The sequence below is a fragment of the Podarcis muralis genome, chromosome 5 (genome assembly GCF_964188315.1).
Source record: "Podarcis muralis chromosome 5, rPodMur119.hap1.1, whole genome shotgun sequence".
Classification (NCBI taxonomy): Eukaryota; Metazoa; Chordata; class Lepidosauria; order Squamata; family Lacertidae; genus Podarcis; species Podarcis muralis.
The window spans coordinates 39,808,523-39,830,385 of NC_135659.1; the positions used below are offsets into that span (position 1 = coordinate 39,808,523).

The 21,863-nt window shown below is 42.6% G+C and overlaps 2 protein-coding genes across 8 annotated transcripts in view; one reads left to right on the forward strand and one right to left on the reverse strand.

Annotated features, from left to right (window-relative positions):
• Positions 1-15,136, reverse strand: part of MIER1 (MIER1 transcriptional regulator) — a 39,091-nt gene extending 23,955 nt beyond the window's left edge. Inside the window, exons 1-4 of one of the 4 annotated variants that reach the window (XM_077928608.1) lie at positions 13,942-14,084; positions 4,579-4,637; positions 3,300-3,324; positions 1,167-1,312 (exon numbers count right to left, since the gene is read on the reverse strand). In XM_077928608.1, coding sequence (XP_077784734.1) covers positions 1,167-1,312; positions 3,300-3,324; positions 4,579-4,617 — 210 coding nt within the window. In that variant the 5' untranslated portion in view covers positions 4,618-4,637; positions 13,942-14,084. Of the gene's footprint in view, positions 1-1,166; positions 1,313-3,299; positions 3,325-4,578; positions 4,638-13,941; positions 14,107-14,847 lie in introns of those variants that run through there. The other 3 variants (XM_028733147.2, XM_077928610.1, XM_028733148.2) reach the window with 3 other exon arrangements.
• Positions 14,247-21,863, forward strand: part of DNAI4 (dynein axonemal intermediate chain 4) — a 31,213-nt gene continuing 23,596 nt past the window's right edge. For 2 of the 4 annotated variants that reach the window (XM_028733144.2, XM_028733145.2), the window contains exon 1: positions 19,593-21,566. In XM_028733144.2, the coding sequence (XP_028588977.1) occupies positions 21,502-21,566 (65 nt within the window). In that variant the 5' untranslated portion in view covers positions 19,593-21,501. Of the gene's footprint in view, positions 14,618-19,591; positions 21,567-21,863 lie in introns of those variants that run through there. The other 2 variants (XM_028733142.2, XM_028733143.2) reach the window with 2 other exon arrangements.

A 21,863-nucleotide genomic window follows, 5' to 3' on the forward strand; every position in this document is an offset into this window, starting at 1 on the left:
CCTAGGAACTCATTAACAAGTTAACTGATTAAAGGTATTTCCCCCCCCCCTTCAGAATCCTCTTACTGAAATACTATATTTTTCCCCAAAGCACAACTTTATGTCAAATATTAGGCAGTCAAACTGGCTGCCCACACAAAATAGCTTCCAACAAGTCCAAAAAATTATGCCCCCATCCCTTGGTCCAAAACTATTATTAATTTCAGAATTAAATAAGTAAGCTACATAATGATGAAAACTTTAAAAATGCAATAAAAATAAATTTAAGAAAAGTGAATCAATCAACTGGCTTAAATTAGACATACTTTAAAACAAATGAACAGCCTTATGAACTTTGTACTTGATATACACTATAGAAACCTCTACTTTGTACATCTCTTATTTGAGCTCCTGTCAAAGATCATGACTATGGATCATACTGAACTGATTCTAGGGCAACTGAACTGGGGCAACAGAAGATATAAAGGTGCTAAGCAATGTTTGCTTAATTGCTTATTTCCCCTCTTGGTACTGGCACTTTTAAGTACCATTACACAGTTTCTCAGGCACTTGGGGAGTCTTCATTTAGTCAGCATGAGTTCCTCACATGACATCCCTATAACAAAATAAACAGAGGAGGATAAAGTATACTCCTAATCAGGACAGAGTACCCATGATGCGGAGAAGTGGTCATATAATGTAGATCAGGGATACCCAATTGGTGGTCCATGGATCCCAGGGGGTCCATGTAACCCACCCAGACGGTCCATGGCACCATTCACATAACAAAAACTACCACAGAGATGTCAAAATTTTCAATAGTAGGGTCCATGGATTGGCTTTTGAAAAACAGAGATCTGCAATACTTAGCTAATGGGGAACCACTGGTGTAGACCGAATATGGTGGAACTACCCTGAAAACACCTTGTGCCAGGGATAGGGAACATGAGGCCATCCAGACATTGCTGGACTACAACTCCCATTGGTTATACTGGCTGAGGTTGAAGTCCAACAACTGAAGAGCCACAGGTTCCCCACACCTACCCCTATGCCTTTCACCCAAAGCCCATTTAACACAACCCCATTCTGCTGTTAACTAAGAAATGCATCTTTTCCCAGGTAATAGAATGTCAAACCATTTCCAAGACAAAATAGTGTTTTGTTCAAAAATATTTTCTAGCATTTACCCTTGTAAGATCTTCTATTTCAGAACTGAAGTTTGTTTCACCTTCCATCATTTCTTCCTCTTCTAAAGTTCGTTCATCATCAAAGTCATGAACCAGCATGTCAGCCGTTGGGTCAAATTCATGGTCATCTGATGTTGCAGACCCTCCTACAATTTGATTAACCTCACAGTTGATCACATTGTAGACTTAAGTGTTAAAATCATTATTATCACATGCAAATTATTTTAAAACCAAGATTAATATAGCAGTGAAACTTTTCTGCAAAAGCCAAATCTCTAAATAATTAGTCAATCAATCAATCAATCAATCAATCAATCAATCAATAAATAGTGTTATTTGAAGGCTACAGATTCAAAAATCATAAAGCATGAACATTGGTACTAATAAGTGCAAGCCTATACACAATTCAGAAGTAATTCCTAGGGAGTTAAATAGAACTTACCCCTAGGTAAAAGACTGTAGCTTATAACTTTACCCAGTATTACAAAGCAAGATATAGCTAGGTTTTTAATTCATTCCCAGAGTCAAGCTATAAAGCAGTGCATGTATAGAAAACTATGACCTCATAATGTTGGCTTCCTGCTGGATTTTTAGCTTGAGAGTAGAAGGTGAAAAGATCAAATGTTCATGTTTTTGTGATGGGAAGTGCAAATATTTGGCTTTAAGAATTTATTGCATTGCAAAATGGTACAATTGTTATGTCAGTGAACAAAAAGCTTTTCCTATAATCAATACTAACCAGCTGGCTGTCTGGCACTTTGGAAGTGCTGTGCAAAATCTTTTGCAAGTTCTTTGCCCGGAAAAGCACAGAGCTTGGAAAGCACTTGCACAGCACTCCCCATTTTATTATAATAATTAAGCGCCTGATTACTAGGCACCTGGGAAGCACTGTGCAAAATGCATTCCGAACTGTGTGCTCAGTGCTTCCTAACAACAATCAGCAGGTTGCTGGACATTTGGGAAGCCTTGCACCCAGGGCAGAACAAGCCCTCTGAACTATTACACACCAGCTCCACAGACCAACTTTGGCAGAGGTCAGTCACCTGATTTCATTATGGCATCAGATAGTGAGGTGGGTGATCCCACCTACTTGCCGAAGTTGACTTGTGAGGGTGGGCAAAAATAAAGGTCCAGCCTCCCAGGCCAAAAAAATTCCCCCTCCTACTCTAAAGCATGAATCATACAACTCTGCACTTGCCAATACCTAGTGGATGGTGCAGAATACAGCACTTCAACAACAGGGCAACTAAAAAATTATTTAAGCACATGACTGAAAAGAAGCCTGTAGTACACAAAATTTTATATTTTGGACTACAGTGAGAAGAGATGTCATACTATTTTATCTGTTCCACATACAGGTTTTTGGGAAGTGCCCAGCACCCTGATTCACCATGCCCAACATGTATAATGTACTAAGTCTAACCCAGTGTGGATTCCTGGTTATTCAGTTCCACAGGAAAAGGACTAGCAGATCAGCACAGGGGGCAACCCCAGAATTGGGAATACTACAGACAAACACAGTTAAACTTGATGACTTGCCTCTACTTCATTTTTAACAATACTGTACTAGCTGTGCAAGAAGAGACTTTCATTCTGGCAACATGTTGAATAGTGGAAGCTTTCAGACTTACAAATACAATGATTTGTTAACATGGACAAAATTAGCTGTTAACAAGGATAACCCCTGGCCCAATCATACTACGCCTGAAAGGGCTCAGGACCAGTATAAGACTGCAAGTTGCTAATTTCAGCCAGCACTAGAACATGCCTTTATCCACGACAAAGTGGAAACTTTTACCCCCTTCTTAACAAATTCATGCATGGGATTCTGAAGTATGTCAGATAAGCACTGAACCACCTTTACCATAGGTGGGTCGTTTTTTGCCCTAGTGCAAATTCAAAGGCATGTTAATGGCAACTGTGTAAGAGCAACATGGCTCACCCATGTTTTGCTTAGCAGAGGATGAAAATTAAGATGTAGGAATATCCCCTCAAGACCAGATTGTCTTGCAGAATAGAACATAGTTAATTCCAGCAGTTACTGTGTATACAATAAAATATATTCAAGTCTCGCCGGTTATAAAGGGCTCACTTTTCTATCCAAGCTTTGTAAATATCAGAATAAAACTTTACCTGGGCTTGCAGACTCAACAGAAGGCTATCAAAAAAAGGAAAGAAAAAAAGAAAAATGTTATCAGTGAACAATTTCCAAATATTTTGCAATACATTGTGAAATATGAAGCATAAACCAGAATATTTCTGACTTTCACTGCAACATTTCGATCAATCATATAACAGCCTAGAAGTATTTATGTTTTGAATAAATAAATATCTGACAGAAAACACACTATACCACAAGACTGACACTATGTAACAAAAGACCATAACATTTACCCTTTCTTAAAACATAAAAACAGTAAGAACTGAAAATATGTGCATCACAGGAAGTGATCTCTAAACTGCATTTTTACTTGGTATAAGCAATGAAACGCAAAAATCTGTCATCATTTCACGTGAAAACTTTTAACAAATGCCATTTCTACTTTCTAGTTTTTAAAGTTCGATAAAGCAGAACACATATACGTGCAAAAAGCCACAACCATGTGAGGGCGTTCACATTTCATAATGTGAGTAATGAATGCCTCACTACATGTTGTTACATCATGATAGTCCAGTAAAACAAGGTTGTGTTTTAGCATTCCTGCAACATACAGACTAGCAATGTTCAGCTCAATGCAACACAGCTTTTTCCATCCCTAGCTATTATTGGAAATTGCCTAAAAGTAAGCCGCTCAACATGCAAGACACATGACAAATAATGTCAGTACACTATGTGTTTAAATGGATCTCCAACCCAGTGAAAGAAATTAGCCAGACATCAGGAATGTTTTGCGACTGGTGCAGGTCAAATTGCAACCACGTGGGGATCTGTGGATGCCAGGTTGGTGACTGGGGAAAGCAAAATGTCAGTCAGAGAAGGATATGAAATATTTTCCTTGAAGCCTATATTTGTTTTATTCTGGATTTGATGTTTTAATGTGTTGTAAACATTTTTGAGATTTTTTCTTTAAAATATAAAGTGGCATAGAAATGAAAATAAACAACAATACCAATATCTGGGGGGGGGGGGGGGAGACGACATTCCATTGTGGTGACTGTAACCTAGGTTTAAGGTGCCATTTGCTGATTAGCTTATATAGCTGAATTTCTAACACTGACCTCCCCCTCCTTTTAAAAAATTAGCTTTTCAAATGTTACAGTCAACAATTCAAACACTTAACAGTGTCATTTGTGTCTCTACCAGCACAACAATCATTTTATTTTATTGCTAGTTGTCTTTCTGGGTCACTCTTGTTCCCAAAGGAGCCCAAGGTGTACAATATAACATAAAAATAAAAATATTAGGATTCACCTGCACAAGACCTTCTGTTTGCACAATAGGGTTCCCCATTCAACACACCCCAATTGGCTCTGGAGGGGATCAAAACAGCACACAAGGGGAGGAGACATGGGATTGTTTTATCTAGAAAGCTGCAATGCTTGCACAGATGAAACAAACGGAAGCCCACAGCACCGAATTCCACCAAAAATATACATAAGAAATAACAACAAACATACAGTCAACTTGCAACTTTCACACCATTAACTTGCACAACCTCAGCTTTATGTGCTCGGTGGCTAGCTAGCTGAAATCACACAAATGAAATGTATGCAAGGCATAGAGCTTTAAAGCTGTTTCCCAGTGTGGAAAGAGCTTTCCGCCTTGCTTACCGGGTTCTGAGAGACTCTTGCAACATCTCAGAGAGCCCCACAAGATCTTGAGAGAGCCTCCTAGAGTGCCAGAGCCCAATAATTAAGGCAGAGAGCATAAATGCTCTCAGCCTTGCATGGGGGGCAAGCCTGCTTGGCGTCAAATGGTTCCTTAAACCAAGATTACAGTCGCCAAAATGGAATGTCTAGTTGCCATTTGGGGGCAAGATGGCTCTAAAGTCTTATTTTTCAAACAATGGACTGACTGTGATTATCAGTTAAACATCTAGTTAGTTTAGATGACAACCCTGAGCTAGGTTAAGAAGTTTGAGAATTTAAGAAAAGTCACTTTTATCCAGTTGACTTGATAAAAGTCCATTGGCCTATGTCTACCTCTTTTTCTTAATGATGAGACAGACCATTCATAATGTAAGAATATTCTTCATAACTTTGAGCAGGGTAGCGATGTGGGGTACAACAAGCTACAACAATTAACTATAATGTTGTTCACCGCTCCTGCTCAGGCTGCACAGAAAAAGCATTTTGGTCCCTGAAATTCATTCTGATTGTGCAGATAAAATATAACTGATAGAATTCTACAGGATGTGGTATTAGTGTGTGAAAACTGTTAAGATCCAATGATTCCCAGGCATGCACCTTCAGATGGTGATGTCAGGCACCATCCTGGCACCCAGGCATCTTCACTTGGTCACAAGTGGCTGACAGCCAGGTGCAACATGTGCCTGGTGCCTGGCTAATTTTGATCACTGTTTGGCACTGAATGCCTTATTCAAAACTGAAAAGTTAGACAAGAGGCTGGAGATCTTTAATCACTATCTCCTATAATGTTAAAATAAACAGTTATGGGGAAGGCAACTTAATAGGGGCTGTGGCATAGGGGCTGTTTTTATTCTTTAAATGCACCCAAAGCTGCTATTTTCCCATGGGAGAAACAGAAATTCCCATATTATGGCTGCTTGCTTTCCTGGTAATACAAATAGTAGCTGGTGGAGGGATCTGGATTAGAAGAAGGCACAGGGAAACAATGAGCCCTTCCCTCAGCAATTGGAAGGCGGCTGCATGTGATTCTAATTTAGATTTTTTTAAACAAAGATCCCAGTTATGGCTTTCCTGCATTGGAGACACCCATCCAGCTCACATCTAAGCTACCCAAGACCTGTTTTATATACATCTGTACTAACCAGAAATTTCTACATATCAGCAGTGGAGAACATCTGGCCCTCCTGATATTGTTGGACTTCCAACTTATATGAACCCCAGACAGAAAGGCCTAATGGTTTGGGATTATGGAGCTGTAGTCCAACAACATGCAGAGGCACCAAGTTCCTCATCCTTGCTATGCCTCATCTACAAGTGCAGGTCACACTGAGGCATTTTCAGCTCTGAAGTTACATTACACAGATAGGGAAGAAGCAGTCTGGATTATTTTAGTCAAGTACTTTATCCGTATTTTAGCAGGGAATGGATTATTTCAATTTACTAGATAAATTAACAATAGTTAAAATTGTATTTTTTATTAAATAATCAATAAAACTTAATTTTTAAAATATATCAGATGACACTAACATAAGGTAAAGGTAAAGGTACCCCTGCCCGTACGGGCCAGTCTTGCCAGACTCTGGGGTTGTGCGCCCATCTCACTCAAGAGGCCGGGGGCCAGCGCTGTCCGGAGACACTTCCGGGCCACGTGGCCAGCGTGACATCACTGCTCTGGCGAGCCAGAGCCACACACGGAAACGCCGTTTACCTTCCCGCTAGAAAGCGGTCCCTATTTATCTACTTGCACCGGGGGTGCTTTCGAACTGCTAGGTTGGCAGGCGCTGGGACTGAACGACGGGAGCGCACCCCGCCGCGGGGATTCGAACCGCTGACCTTTCGATCGGCAAGCCCTAGGCGCTGAGGCTTTTACCCACAGCGCCACCTGCATCCCGACATTAACATAGGAACGTACAATTTTAACTATTCTCATGAATGTGTGAGTTATTTCAGGCTCAAAGAGACTTTAAACTTGTTTTTTTAAAAAAGTAATTTTTGGGGTAAAAAAATTACTTCAAAATCAATTTATTTTATAACCACAAAAAACACCCTCCTTATTTTTAAAACATAACAAGTACATGGTTAGCCCATTCTACAAAACAAGTATGATACATGTCTTAGTTATGGTTTGCGCGGGGATTCGAACCGCCAACTTTCCGATCGGCAAGCCCTAGGTTCAGTGGTTTAGACCACAGCGCCACCCGCGTCCCTCTATCTCATAGGTATCTACACATAAAAAAATTTTTGAAGAAAATTTGAGTCATGAGAGCATGATCAAGTATTAAAATCAGGTGATTTGGCATGGAATGACCCTTCAATCAGTTTTTGTCTGTAGCTGTGAATCCATGTGCAATACTGGCAATTTTGCTTGTTGGTCTATTTTACATATCACTCTGACTAAAGCACACCAAAGGGTGAAAAATGCAGACACTGTTCTGCCACCTCAGTTTCCATTATGAAGTTATATCAATATCAGTGCTCAGATACAGTTAATAGGCTGCACATCTACTGAAGGTACAATCTACAGAAAGCTGCTTTGCTGCAAAGTAGACTCAATTCAAGCAATGACCATTTCCCTCTCCTTTGCATTGCCTGTCAGGGTGCACTTAGATTAATAGTAATTTACCTCATCCTCAGGCAAAAAACTCCACAAACTACAAGTTTTTGCAGGACAACACAGTTACCTAATTCCTTCACAACAGTACAGTCACCCCAGCACTTTCAAGTTTTCCATATTATAATTGTCCAAGGTAATGAACCACCACCTTAGGAAAAGATTTATTCTTTACCTTTACTTATACGTGATATTAAGCTGACTGTCCCTGTACACTCAAGAAGATAGAACCATGTAGTGTTCCAAATGTCATATTGAAACCTTAAAAATGCCTTTCCAATAGTAAAGCCTAAGTTCTCGTGCAGGTGCATTTATTATTTTAGAGTAAGTAAAGGATGCTGATTTTTAAAAATGGAAATCATTGTCCATTCAATGTTAAAATTCTTTCTACAGTGGTACCCCGCAAGACGAACGCCTCGCAAGACGGAAAACCCGCTAGACGAAAGGGTTTTCTGTTTTGGAGGCGCTTCGCAAAACGAATTTCCCTATGGGCTTGCTTCGCAAGACGAAAGCCCATAGGGAAATCTCCGGGGACCTCTTTTAAATGCTAGCGGTGGGGAGCAAAGCCTTCCCCCCCCCCTCCGGCCTTCAGAAGAGGTCCAGGAAGGCTGGCGGGGGCCGAAAGGCTTTGCTCCCCACCGCCAGCATTTTAAAAGCAGTCCGGGATAGCAGGGAAGCGCTTCCCGCTATCACGGATGGCTTTTGAAGGCAGGAGAGGTCCGCGAAGCCTGGGCGCGCGGATCTCAGCGCACGCAGGCTTCGGCATGCCGGCAACACTCAGCAAGCAGCGGCAGCGCTGCCGCTGCTTGCGGAGAGGTCCGCGAAGCTTGGGCGCGCTGATCTCAGCGCGCGCAGGCTTCGGCATGCCGGCAACTCACCGCAAGCAGCGGCAGCGCTGCCGCTGCTTGCGGAGAGGTCCGCGAAGCCTTGGCCGGACAGCTTTTGAAGGCAGGCGGGGGGGAGCAAAGACTTTCGCCCCCGCTAGCCTTCAGAAGAGGTCCTGGACCTCTTCTGAAGGAGGGCGGGGGGCAAATGTCTTTGTCCTCCCCGCCTGCCTTCCCAGGGGCTTTTAAATCGCCCCGGACAGCGGAGAAGTCCTCCGCTGTCCAGGGCGATTTTAAAATGCCGCCCGCCAGCATTTTAAGATCGCCCCGGACAGCGGAGAAGCCCTCCGCTGTCCCGGGGTTTTTTAAAATGCTGGGGGTGGGAAGAAAAGCCCTTGTCCCCCCCCCCCAGCCTTCAGAAGAGGTCGGGGGACAGACTGTCCCCAGACCTGGTCTGAAGTCGGTTTCCCTAGGAACGCATTAATTGATTTTCAATGCATTCCTATGGGAAACCGTGCATCGCAAGACGAAAAACTCGCAAGAAGAAAAAACTTGCGGAACGAATTAATTTCGTCTTGCGAGGCACCACTGTAATTTAGTGAAGTCAGCTGAAAAGACTTACAGAACAATCCTAACTATAGGAAGCCAGCAAAACTTACTTGTTAACATGGTCTACGTTACCCCTTTTCCAAACTCTGTTCAAGAGGTGGACTACTGCCAGCTCAATCAGCCTGAGCCTGGCAGAGGAATGTCAGACAGCATAGCCCTGGCTGAACCTAGCCTCATCCACCTCAGCTAGAAATCTAATCACCTCAGTGGATCTTGGGTTTACATTGCACTGGACAGAGGGGTCTGTGCACCTAACCTTGCCAGCCTCCACTGGCCTCTAGTTAACCACAGTTTGCGGAAATATACCACGCCATTGGCACAGAGCTCCCCCTTCCAATCAACATGCGTAAGGGTGCAGAAGTGCCATTGGTGAGATTCTCTGAGCGCAGCAGGTTTGTGGATGCAATGGTAGCCTCGCCATTCTGTAAAGCCTCACTAGTTCAAGTGGGGAGTTAGCATTGCTCCTTAACAAATCCTGTTGATTTTAACAGGACCTAATTTCAACTACTTTAGTCTGGAGCTAATCCAAAGGCAGAGTTGTAAGGTCAGTTATTTCCTAGTCAGTATTTATCATGAAAGACATTTTGCCTAAGAGAACTCTTAAAAGTATAAAATTAACAAAATTTTATTTGCTTTGTTGCAGAAGCTAAATGCTTTAGGTATTTATTTCTGCCCAAAGTAAATTATGTGACATCTGGGCTAGATGCATATTTATATTGTTGCTGGTTACAATTTAACTCAAGTTGTGATTATTTTTAATTCCCACCCCCCAAAAACATCAATTTGCAAAAAACTATGCATACTTGGGTTAAATTTTGCATTATCCCTTGAATGAGGAAATAATGATCTACGACTACGTGCAGACTTTCTTGACATGGGAATTTTTGTTTATTTCCTTGCTACATTTGTATCCTGTCCTTCCTTAAAAGAACTCTGATCAGTGTTTTAGCTAGTATATTAGCCTTGGGAAATGCATCTTGACCAAAACCACCCAGGAAGCTTCACAGCTGAATGGGTATTTGAGTCCGGAACTGCCAATTCTCAAATCCAAACTCTCTAGCCAGTACTTTTACAATGGCAAAAAGTACTCCTTTCATTTGCAAATTATTTATAGTCTATATGACTGGGGAGGGGGAGGGGAGGGGTTAAGATCAAGCACACGTATCCTAAATTATGTTGTTTCTAAGGATATAATTACATGGTGACTACTTGGGATTTCTGAGCACTGCCATCAGTTATGTCCCACAAACAAAGCTGCTCCCACACTAATATGCTTTCCACTAAATTCAGTCTTTTAACTTCCCTTCTACTGAACAGAAGCCATGTGCAAGTTTTCAAATGCTAACTATACCAAAACCAAATAAATGCACTTCAAACATTTTATCTTTATATTACCTCTCAAAATATATTAACAAATGTCAAAAAAAAACATGAGGAAGAATACAGTAAAAATGTAACTAAAATTCATGCACAGTTTGAGGAGGGAAAAGGTACAGTTTAACCATGGTGTTAGATTTCTCTCACCTGTGGCAAAGCCCAGGCCACATCAAGTTGGTCCACTACACCTGTAAGTATGCTAATATGACCCAGGACTTACTACTGATATAAATTGTTTCAGAAACAGCTTTCCACCAGCAAGTGCAATCACTCACTCTAATAACAAACTCAGGAGGTGAATGAGCAGGATTAAAGACAAAATGGGGTCACTGAGAGACAAAAGGGTACAGAGAATCCCAAGGTCTGCAGAAGTACAAATTTAAGAATAAATACTTTAAAGGGGGCAAATGCCTCAACAAAGTACTCCTGTGAGAACTGAGCATTGTGACACTGACTCTTGACTAGAAAAGAAACAGAAATGGGAAGTACAGTGGTGCCTCGCAAGACGAAAAGAATCCGTTCCGCGATTCTCTTCGTCTAGCGGTTTTTTCATCTTGCGAAGCAAGTCTAGCGGTCTAGCGGCTTTTCGCGATCAGCTGTTAAGCAGGTTATCAGCGGAACAGCTGATTAGCGGCTTAGGAAAAGGGGGGGGGGCGAAAAAACCCGCGGGGACGCGCAAGATTTTTTCGTCTTGCAAAGCAACCCCATAGGGAAATTCGTTTTGTGAAGCACCTCCAAAACGGAAAACCCCTTCGTCTAGTGGGTTTTCCGTCTTGCGAGGCGTTCGTCTTGCGGGGCACCACCGTACTGGAGAAATGGAATATTCTGAACTTCTGAAGGATGGTCTCTATCATTTCTGCTAAGCTGCAATGATACACTACAACATCTTGTTGCAGAACTCACTATTCATGACTAGAGCAATATAACAAAATGCTGATTTCCAAAGTGCATTACTGTGCTTTTATCCAAAGTCACTAACCTTTGTACATTATTTTGTATTCCTACATTAGCTTGTTTCCTACCACAGAGGACGAGGTGTAACAAAAATACCCAAAAATGTCTTAAAGCAATGGCCACTGGAGGCAAATATGCCAGCAAAAGGATTTTGTCTTAAAATGTGCAGAGTTTACATGAACTCTCCTCAGATTACAATGTATCCTCAAAATCCCATTTTCAATAGTGATATGAACACAACTGTCCACAAAGTATAGACAAAAGCACATGCCACCATTAACTTTGATAACTTTATATATTACTCTGAAATGGCAATTCCTCGTGTTACTAAAGCAGCAATATAATGCCAATGCATATGGCAACAGTGTACTGCCAATACCAAAATGATGCAAATATGTCCTGGCCAATTTTGGAACTTTAGCTCTCACACTCAAGTGTGCTGGAAGTTTTCCACTTGAATTTAGCACTTACACTCATATTTTCAAGTGACTAATGAAACTTATCTACATTTCATCTTCATAAATATACAGCCTACACTGAACATACAAGCTTGGATTGTGACATACTGGCAACAGAAAGTGAAAGAACTGTAACTCCTCACGCCTCTTACTACAAAAAATGAAATGGAAATTAAGCCTATGAAAACGCATCTATAAGTGTAGATATAGGTACGGCAAAAGGAGGTTTCCATACAAAGTGTTAATTTTGATAGGGCAGAATACATATTGAAATGTAACACCTTCTCACAATCAAAACTAGGAAAGAAGCACCACCTCTACAACAAAAAATGACCAAGTGATCTAGAAAAGTTGACCTTCCTGATTTTGATATTTAAATAAAATAAAAGTTGCTTCATTAAAAGCAGCCTTACAAATAAATCCATCAAAGTTAGTAGCTTACAGTAGTTTTGATTAGTCCATGTACTCACATCTACCTGTTTGTAGCCTTTTCAGAAGTGGTGCCCCAGGTCTGACATGCTTTTCCGAAAGAAACTTGCTTTATTTAGCATCAAATCTTATGGCCTTTTTGGTGCTAAGTAGAACCACCACCCCGGCCATGTTGTACACAACTACTAAGATATTGCTCCATTCTTATTCATTGTTATAATTGCTTTTATTGCTTTGTTATGTTTTTAAAAACCATTCATAAATCACTCTAACAGCAAAGTACCCAATACCACAAATAAATTCAATGGGAAAATGTTATAAAGCTTGTCACCAAGAAGTGATATTTACTTAAGGAGACCAAGGCCTAAGAAGCAATGCAATATATGGGGTGGAGTAGCAGATGTGTCCCTTTTAACTCCATTGCATATCTACAGATACATGTGTTTCAGGGAAACCACGCAAAGGCCAACAGTGATAACTCTCCAATTTACAAGATTCTTTCCTATCAGAAAGCTAAAAGGGGGTAGGGTGGAGAAGAGATCATGTGAATTATGCCACTGCTTCAACAGGGAGCTTCACTTTTTTAGATGCTTGGTGGGGGCACAATATAAATTGCATCACTTCCTGGATAAACCCCTAAGCTAGGCCTAGGTGAACTGTTATTTACAAGCCTGCTTTAAAGAGTTTGCCAAACTTTTATTAACCAAAAGGTCGTCAGATTTCAGCACCATATACTACTGCTTGTAGCAAACACACTCCCAAACATTTTTATTATTATTAGTTGTGGGAGCCCATAGGATACTGCATTCAGAGGTTCTGGGCAAAATCTCATCTCATAGCCACACAGTGTTGTAGTGAGAGAGCTTGAGCTAAAAACCACTTCGAGCTGCTCAGACTGAGGAGGAATGTGAATGCAAGAGTGCTGTGGATGATAATACATCATATTGCAGCCCAATTTAGATTTTTTTACAACGTAATGTGCCAGAACAATGCTAGTCAAAGTGCATACTGCCTCTCCCTTTAAAGGGGGGAAAGAGCAACTCTCTTTCCGAAGAGACACGACTGAAATCTCCTACCAATAAAAGATTTGGAGGTGGGTTTTTTTGGGGGGGGCGGAATTAAACATAATGCGTCTTCCTAAAGATAAACAAAGCTTTCTTAATTCCCCAAGAACACCCCTTCTCCCCCACCCCGCTTTTGCAGAAAGCAAGGGAGGTCGTAATTTGGGGGGGGGGGGCGAATCCTGACGGCCCCGAGCAGGAAAAGCTGCTTCTCTCTCCCCACCCCTATCATAGTAAACGACCCTCTTCTTCCCCCACCCTAAAGAGAGACGACAACAACATTTCCTCTCCTACCGGTCCTCACTCCCAACTCTCCCCGCACCCAGCCATCCTCCCAAGTTCCAGAAGGGCCGGTGCGCCCTCACGGACCTCGGTGGGCCGGGTGGGGAGGCGGCAAGTTCCCCACCCAGCACGCCAGGCCCGTCTCGGGACCTCCCTCCTTTCCCGCCCCTGGAACTTAACTTGTGGGAAGCGAAAGCACAGAGGCGGGCGGGCAGGCAGCGGCCGCGCAACAAGTTCCCGGCCGGGCCCCGACTAGACTCTCCCCTCCGGCCTCCTCCTCTTCCTCCCCGTTTCTACCCGCCGCCCTCCTTCCCTCCCTTTCCATCCCCCTCGCCACCGCCGCCCGCGGCTCTCGCTCACCTCCGCCATGTTCGCCGCGCAGCTGGGGCGGGCCGAGCCAGGAGAGGGGAGTCACATCGCCGCCGCGGCGAAGAGAGGAGGAAACGGCACGGAAGGGCAGCAGCAGCAGAGGAGGAGGAGGCGACGGGTCACGGTCTCTGTGAGGCAGTAGTGGTGGGAAGGAGGAAGCGGGGAGCCACCAGGGGGAGGAAGAGGAGCCAACGTCACCGCGCAAACGAGGTGGGCGCGCCCGCGCCGCCGCCGCCCCTCCTCCTTTCTCTCGGCGAGCGCGAGCGGCTCGGCGGAGTCACGAGACTCGAGCGCCCGCTCTCCCAGCCTCTTACCTCAGCGCGGGGCCTTGGGGCGGGGGAGACGTTGCCTCGCCTCCCAACCGTATAAACGGTTTCCTCTGGTCCCTCTGAGAAGGGGGGGGGGGGGCGCCGTGTTCATAACGCCTTCTCTCTCCCCCGCCCCCGGTAGTTTGTTATTCACACATATTCACTCGCTGCTAGCCAAAGCAAGGGGCATGACGCAACTTCCCCGGGCTGACAGAAACTCAAAAGTGGACCCGCCAAAATGAAAAAACAACCCCGGGAAGCTCCTTGCGGTTCAAGCCGGCAACGGAGCTTAGCCAGTGAAAGCCGAAAGCTTGTGCTCCCCCCACTGGTTTTATTTTCCTCCTTCCCCCTCCCTTTCGGTAACGTTTACGTATTTCAAAGCGTACATTTTTAAAAAAAATGTCGGCGGGACGGATTTCGTGTCATGAAAATATAAATGCATATGCATCCAATGACATGTTAAAGTCTGCCTCTCCCCCCACCCACATGAGGGGCAAGGAGGGTATTAAATGTGGAAGATACGTGAGAAGAGAGTGAACGCCTCCCCCGCCCCCCGCGCAATGCCAGGACCCGATCGATACTCCCCTACCTTCACGGCCATTGGTCTTAACAAAAACGCGCAAAGGTCCGACCAGGGATCATTTGACATCACGTCTAGTTTCGTCCCGAGCATTTGCTCACCCAACTAGGGATAGCAGTTTTGGGGGTGGGGAGACAAGCTTTTCGTCGAAGACATGGCGGGAAAGGTTAAATTCTCCCCTCCTAGCGCGCCACAGACCGATCCTGACGCGACCTCCCCACCTCTGCTTTTTATTTTTTTAAAAAACCCAATACGTGAAGCCTCTCACGTATGGTGTAGTTTGGCCCTTTGCCTGAGATGAACAGTAGTACTCATAAACTACGTGCGTGCGAGGGAGATGCAGAAACAGGAAGTTAGGCGATCTTGAGCTAACAAAACTAAGAAGCTATCGCCGCCTTGTTTCAGAAGACCTCTCCCCTCTTTTGAAATTAAAACCCCCTCCTAATCAGATTTCCCTACACTGAAGGAAATTTTACACCACTTTGCTGCTTGTCGACATTTGCTTTAAAAAAAAACTGCTCCCTATGTGGAACCAAAGTTTAACCCGGTTTAAGCCTATAGCGATAAGTCTGGTAAAATCTGGTGCATTATGGGTAAAAGCAGGATGCTGTTGAGATGACTTAATGTGCTATTGGTGGTGGTGGTGGTCAAAGTAGTAAACTATAACAAAACAGACTGGTTAGTAGTAGTAGCTGCGGGGTGCAGAGTGTAACCAGAAATTACCTGGCGACTGTACGATCTAATTCTATGCATGCACACTTGGAAGCGAGTTCCGCCAATTTCTGCAGGACTTGCATGGTACTAATGGGGCATAGGATTGGAGTCACATGCTAGTGGCCCAATCATAGCATGCTTGCTTAGGTTCCGTACACATTACTGGATTAAAACACAGCTAGGTCGTTCTTTTCCTCAATTCATATCTAAGCTTAGTGGGGCACATAAAAAGTCAGTATTTCATAAGAAACAATACAACAGGTATGGATTGTGGCTAATATTGTGTGTACACTGCTTTTCCAAACCACTGGTGCAAGCATACTGGATGTAAACAGGAATGTGTACACTGACTAAGAGTAAGTCCCATTGAAATTACTGGGGTTCCTCCCAATTAAGAGTACGTAGTATTGCAGCCTTACAATGTCATTGTTTGGAATCCCTCATCTTCGCTAAGTATGTATGTAACACCAAAGAGATTTCAATAAACCTATGCAAGTGTGCCTCAGCTTTATAAAGATGAAATCAGAGGTGTCATTTTAACTTGCCTGGACATGTCTTCTTTACTGGGGAATTCATTAATTTCAAACTGCCTCAGTTGCAACGAAACATGTCTCTCCCGTATTGGTCTCCACAGCCATGGTCTCCTGAGATGGACAGATGCCAACCATGAAACTATGTCAAAGACAAATTTTGCCAGTATTGCAGGCAGATAAGCCACAGCAAATAGTTTGCATCAGGAGGCCATTGTTTTTATTTAAATTGTAGCCTTTGTCCCCTTCAAAATAATCTAATACATAAAGAGAATTAGAGTTTTATGGATTATAATTTATATGTCTAGATACAGGGCAGTAACAAGTGTTAAAGGCAATCGCAACATTTTAGAATCCACAGAGAAATCAAGGGATAAAGTGAAATAAAGTCTCTCTTAAAATTGCTTCATAAAATTGCTTTTATTAAACAAGCTCTAATTTATTTATTGTTCCCAGCTATTTGTTTCACAATTTGATTGTGTGTTACAGATTCTCATGCATCTTAATTATTTGCCTTGGTTATATACTGTTCACAAGTACATGCATTTAATTATATGCATCTATGCCAACAAAGTTCCGTATATTTAAAGCCATGGTTTTCCCTGTAGTGATGTATGGAAGTGAGAGCTGGACCATAAAGAAGGCTGATCGCCGAAGAATTGATGCTTTTGACTAATGGTGCTGGAGGAGACTCTTGAGAGTCCCATGGACTGCAAGAAGATCAAACCTATCCATTCTGAAGGAAATCAGCCCTGAGTGCTCACTGGAAGGACAGATCCTGAAGCTGAGGCTCCAATACTTTGGCCACCTCATGAGAAGAGAAGATTCCCTGGAAAAGACCCTGATGTTGGGAAAGATGGAGGGCACAAGGAGAAGGGGACGACAGAGGACAAGATGGTTGGACAGTGTTCTCGAAGCTACAAACATGAGTCTGACCAAACTGCGGGAGGCAGTGGAAGATAGGAGTGCCTGGCATGCTCTGGTCCATGGGGTCACGAAGAGTCGGACACGACTGAAGGACTAAACAACAACAACAAAGCCCTTGAATTCAGTGGATTCAAATGTGCTTAAGTGAGCTCTGGATTGTGTCACTTCTGCATCCTAGACCTCATGGGACAGAATTGTGAGTTTCCAGGAAATCCCTGTTTAGATTTTGAAACTGAAAACCAATTACATTTTGCCTTCTCAGAGACGTGCTTATTAACATTCTGTGTGTGCTCTTGTTGGTCACATCCACACTACACATTTACAGAACGTGGCTTCCTCCAAATAATCCTGGGAACTGTAGTTTGTTAAGGTGCTGAGAATTGTAACTCTGTTAGGAATAACTACAGTTCACAGGACTTTGCGGGGGGGGGGAGTTGTGTACTTTAAACATAGGTGCGGAAATTGCAAATATTGTAAACAATAGTGGCTTTTCTAAAAAGAATCATAAAGGAAAAACTTGGGAGAGCCCAAAGGAGAGGGAATATTTGCATCATTTATAGACCATTACCCCTTCCAGTTAAGCTATCTTGCTAGGTTTAGCTTGCAAATTGTGTCTTAATCTAACACAGTTACCATACTATCACAGTGCATGTTAGTACATATACAATATAACATGCATTGTGATAATATAGTTATACATGAACATGCATTGTGTCTATAACACTGCAATGGTATTTCACATGGTGCACATGGTATTTCAAGTAATAAAGATAATATAAACAGTGTATTTAGTTTATGGGAAATATTTCCTTGGCTGCCTTTTCTTTTAACACTATATAATTGCAAGTTGGTTCTTTTCCCAAATCCTGTCTAGTGCTGGTAACTAACAATCTGCACAAAGCCCAAATATGATGGAAAGATTTTAAAAAAAACAACAAAAATAATTACAATTTCTAAAAAAAGGTCCTCCCTGCAGATGTTACATGTACAGAAATGTTACATATTAGTTTCTAATGTGATCCAAAATCTTAGATGCATCACTTTAATCTGGTTTTCAGTTACAAAAGATACATTTTCAAAAGTTGTCATTTCCTGTAGAATAAAATTGTGGTTAAAATGTCTCAAACAAGTTCTTTTCTGTTTATATTTGATTCTTGTGTGGAGTACAAATGCATTGCAAGCTACTGGAGTGTTAACCATTCTTTAAGAGCAGCTGTCTTTTTCAAATCCCACAGCACTGTAGACTTATTTTTTACATTCCCCTTAGCATCAAATCTGCCTTTATTTCATGTAACAACTCAACAATTTTCAGAACATTTCAGAACTGATGGCAGGGTATGAAACACACTGGAGGGTCCTTGTTATCCAGAACAAGGTGCAACTGGCACACCAGCTAACATTTCACTTCTGACCATGCCCACTATCTGACCATCTTCTAGGAGCACTCCCAAACCATCAACTTTGTTTTTCAGGGTGACCTCATTTAAGGCAGGCAGATCCAGAATCTAGCAGGTTGCTCAGCCTCCCACCAGAAGCAACTCCATCTTATCTGTATTGTGTTCTAGGGCTTGTCCACAGTGAAGCAAAACAAAGCACTCGCTTGTAACTTTTTGTTACCTTATCTTTGCCTCTTTCAGTGCAGGGTTTTCAATCCTCTGAAAGTTCAAAATGGCAAGGATAAAAAACAACAACTTGCCTTTAAAGGGGAGGGAAAGTCCAGGATCCCACTGGGATGGGGAGGATGTCACATGGATGCCCCTACATTAATAGAGAGACAGGAAGGTGCAAATCCATGTTTTGCTCCAGGGTGGACAAGTCCTCAGTTCACCCTTATAAAATCTCTTTCTGACTTCAAACAGGTAAGTACATTACCAAATTATTTATGAGGTGCTTTAGAGGGAGAGAATGCATTTCATTTGTTCATAGATGTCCAGTGGTGTTTGTTGAGCACTATGAAATTATTTTTGTAGTCTATTAGCAAGGCTGGATCTCAACCAAACAGGGCCTTCCCCCCAATTGTTCAACTCACTTTTTAGTGTTTGTAGCCAATTTCATTATCTTGACTAACAATTTTTATGCATGATATACCCCTGTCATGTAAGACAACAATAATTTGAATGGACCCAATCACTCACTCATTCATGCATACACTGTTTGTTGAACAGGCACTGGTGTTCTAAATTTTTGCAGTGAATGCAAAAAAACAAACAAACCACCAACCCAAAACACCCACATGACTATTAACTATGTTTACCACACACATCAATGCCGCCATCTTTACAAGTGCAGATGAATTCCTTGCATATTTGTAGCTGATTTAAGTTTATCAGAACTTGAACCATCCTGTGTGTTTCCTTCTGCATCCTTATATTATATGCTCAGCCTATAATTATGTAATTGAACAAAATTATTACATAGGTATCCTACCAGCCTCCAGCAGTTTGTGCTCTAAAAGGCAACTCAGACTGCAGCCCTCTCTAAAGTTACTTTTAGTAAATATATATTCCTACAAAAGTGACTGAATTTTCTGTCTCATGGAAAGAATGGCATGAAACAGTCTTACCAAGGTATTTCATCAGATTCAAAACATAATAAATGATATGAAACTTAGGTCAAAACCATTCAAGGCAGACTGGAAAGGTAGCGAACCAATAAATTTTAATCATACATTTCTATGATGGTACTAAAAACAAATCTCATGCAAGATTCCCTCATTGCATTAAAAACAAACATTGCTTTACAAGCCATTTCTCTCTCTTTCCTGAAACTTGTATAGATATCCACATTATATATGGGTTTCCTTGCTGACAATACGAGCCAAGCATCTGGAAATGTATGATGTAGCTCCATAAAACAATGTACTTTTAAGTGCAATCATATTTCTCCTATCATGCACTTTGGTGACATTTAGTCATGCAATCATAGTATCTTTATGGAGTACTGATCTTTCTGGATTTGCATATAAAACACTTTAACCTGCAACTAAGAACACCTACTTCTACATAATGTGTCAAAAGCCAGGGCAAAGAGGTGTGTCTTCAGCATTCAAGGTGCCAGACACCCCTGTGTGGAGACAGTTCCACAACTTAGGCACTTCCACAGAGAATGCCCTCTTCTGGACCACCACCTGGAAACCTCTGAGGGCAGAGGAGCTACTAAGAGAGTCCCATCAGACAATCTTAGCACTTAAGAGGTTCTGAAGGGAATCACAGAAGTTGGAAAGGACTGCGAGGGTCATCTCGCCCAACTCACTGCAATGCAAGAATCTCAACTAAATCTGTCAGATATTTGTGGGCTTCAAACACTAACGTGACCACCTTGAATTGGGCATGGAAATGAACTAGCAAACCGTGCAGCTGTTTTAAAATGGGTTCTAACAGAGATCTAACATAACTCAAGCCAAAGATCTGGCTGTTGCATTTTAAACCAACTGAAGCTTCTTCATCGTCTTCAAGGGTAACCCCACATAGAGGACATTGCAATAATCCAAGCCTGGAAGCTACCAGGGCATGGAGTGCAGTGGCCAAGTCGAAAAGACGTTGTAGCTGGTCAATCAGCTGCAGCTGAAAGAAGGCATTCCTAGCCACCGAGGATGCCTGAGCTTCCAGCAGCAGTGTTGGATTCAGCAGCACCCCTAAACTGCAATCCTGCTTGTTCCAGGGGACTGTAACTGTATCCAGGGCAGGTCACTTCCCCACCTCCCAGACGTGAGAACTCAGGACACATGAAACTTCTGTCTTTTCAGGATTATTATCGTTTTAACTGGAGATACCAGAGATATCCTGAGAGATATAACTGGAGATATCCTGGTACTTTCTTCATGCAAAAACATGTGCTTCATTGTCAAGTTTTTGATGCAATGGGAATCTAACATTATTGAGGGAGAAATACTAGTAGATGGCATTGCACTGCGTGGCAACTCAGGACTGCAGGAAAGAATGGACAAGAGCAGGTCAAATTGTGCAATTTTTCCTTATATAAAGTGCAGTGGAAGGAGGAAGCAGCAGCATTCACTGACCATGGGAATGAAGGTTCTTGAACTGAGCAGATTCGGTTCCAGAATCATCCCTGGCACCATCCCTGGCACACAAGGGGGCAAGGAGGTGCAGTTAGTATTTCTCCACAAGGAGCAACAAGTCTCGGCTGCAGGCAAATGTAAGAGAGCCAATCTGTCTTTTGATCTAGCTTCTCTGTCTCACTAGCAGCCAATCACACGGCTGCATGCTCCAAAGGTAGCTGCCATGGTAACCATGTAAACAGTTTCTTGTTGAAGCAGCAGCTGTTGAGAGAAACAGGCGCTGCAGTGAATGTTTCTTTTTGGGGCTCAGATTTTAAACTGATATCCCAGTGGCCCAGGCACTGAGCTGGTCCTATTTTTTCAGAGCTCTCTACCCCAAGCCCTTCCCCACATTATCCTCTTCCATAGTGGTAACTGTGGTTGCTGCTTATTCTAGTGTTTTGTCCCACCAGAAGGCAGATACAACGCTCAACCATGTCCAACACTACCGCAGGCAACCTGATCAACAGGAGCAGGAAACAGAGCATCATCATCAATAAGTAAGTACCAAAGGGTTACCACATCAAGTAGCAATGTCTAGGGAGAAAATGGGTTTGTGTTCACAGGAAAAGTACCAATAAATGTTAGTCATTTTGTGATGACATAACAGCTAAGCCTTTCTGATCCTTCCCACATAACTAGGCAGTGTTAGAAACTGGGATAGAAAAGCTAGGAGCCAAATAGCTTCTGGGACCTGGGTTGTGGGTGCCAAAAACAGAATGTCTGGTTGCCAATGGGGGGTGGGGCGCAACATTTTTTACTTATTTTGATAAGTGCATGAACTCACATGCAATTCA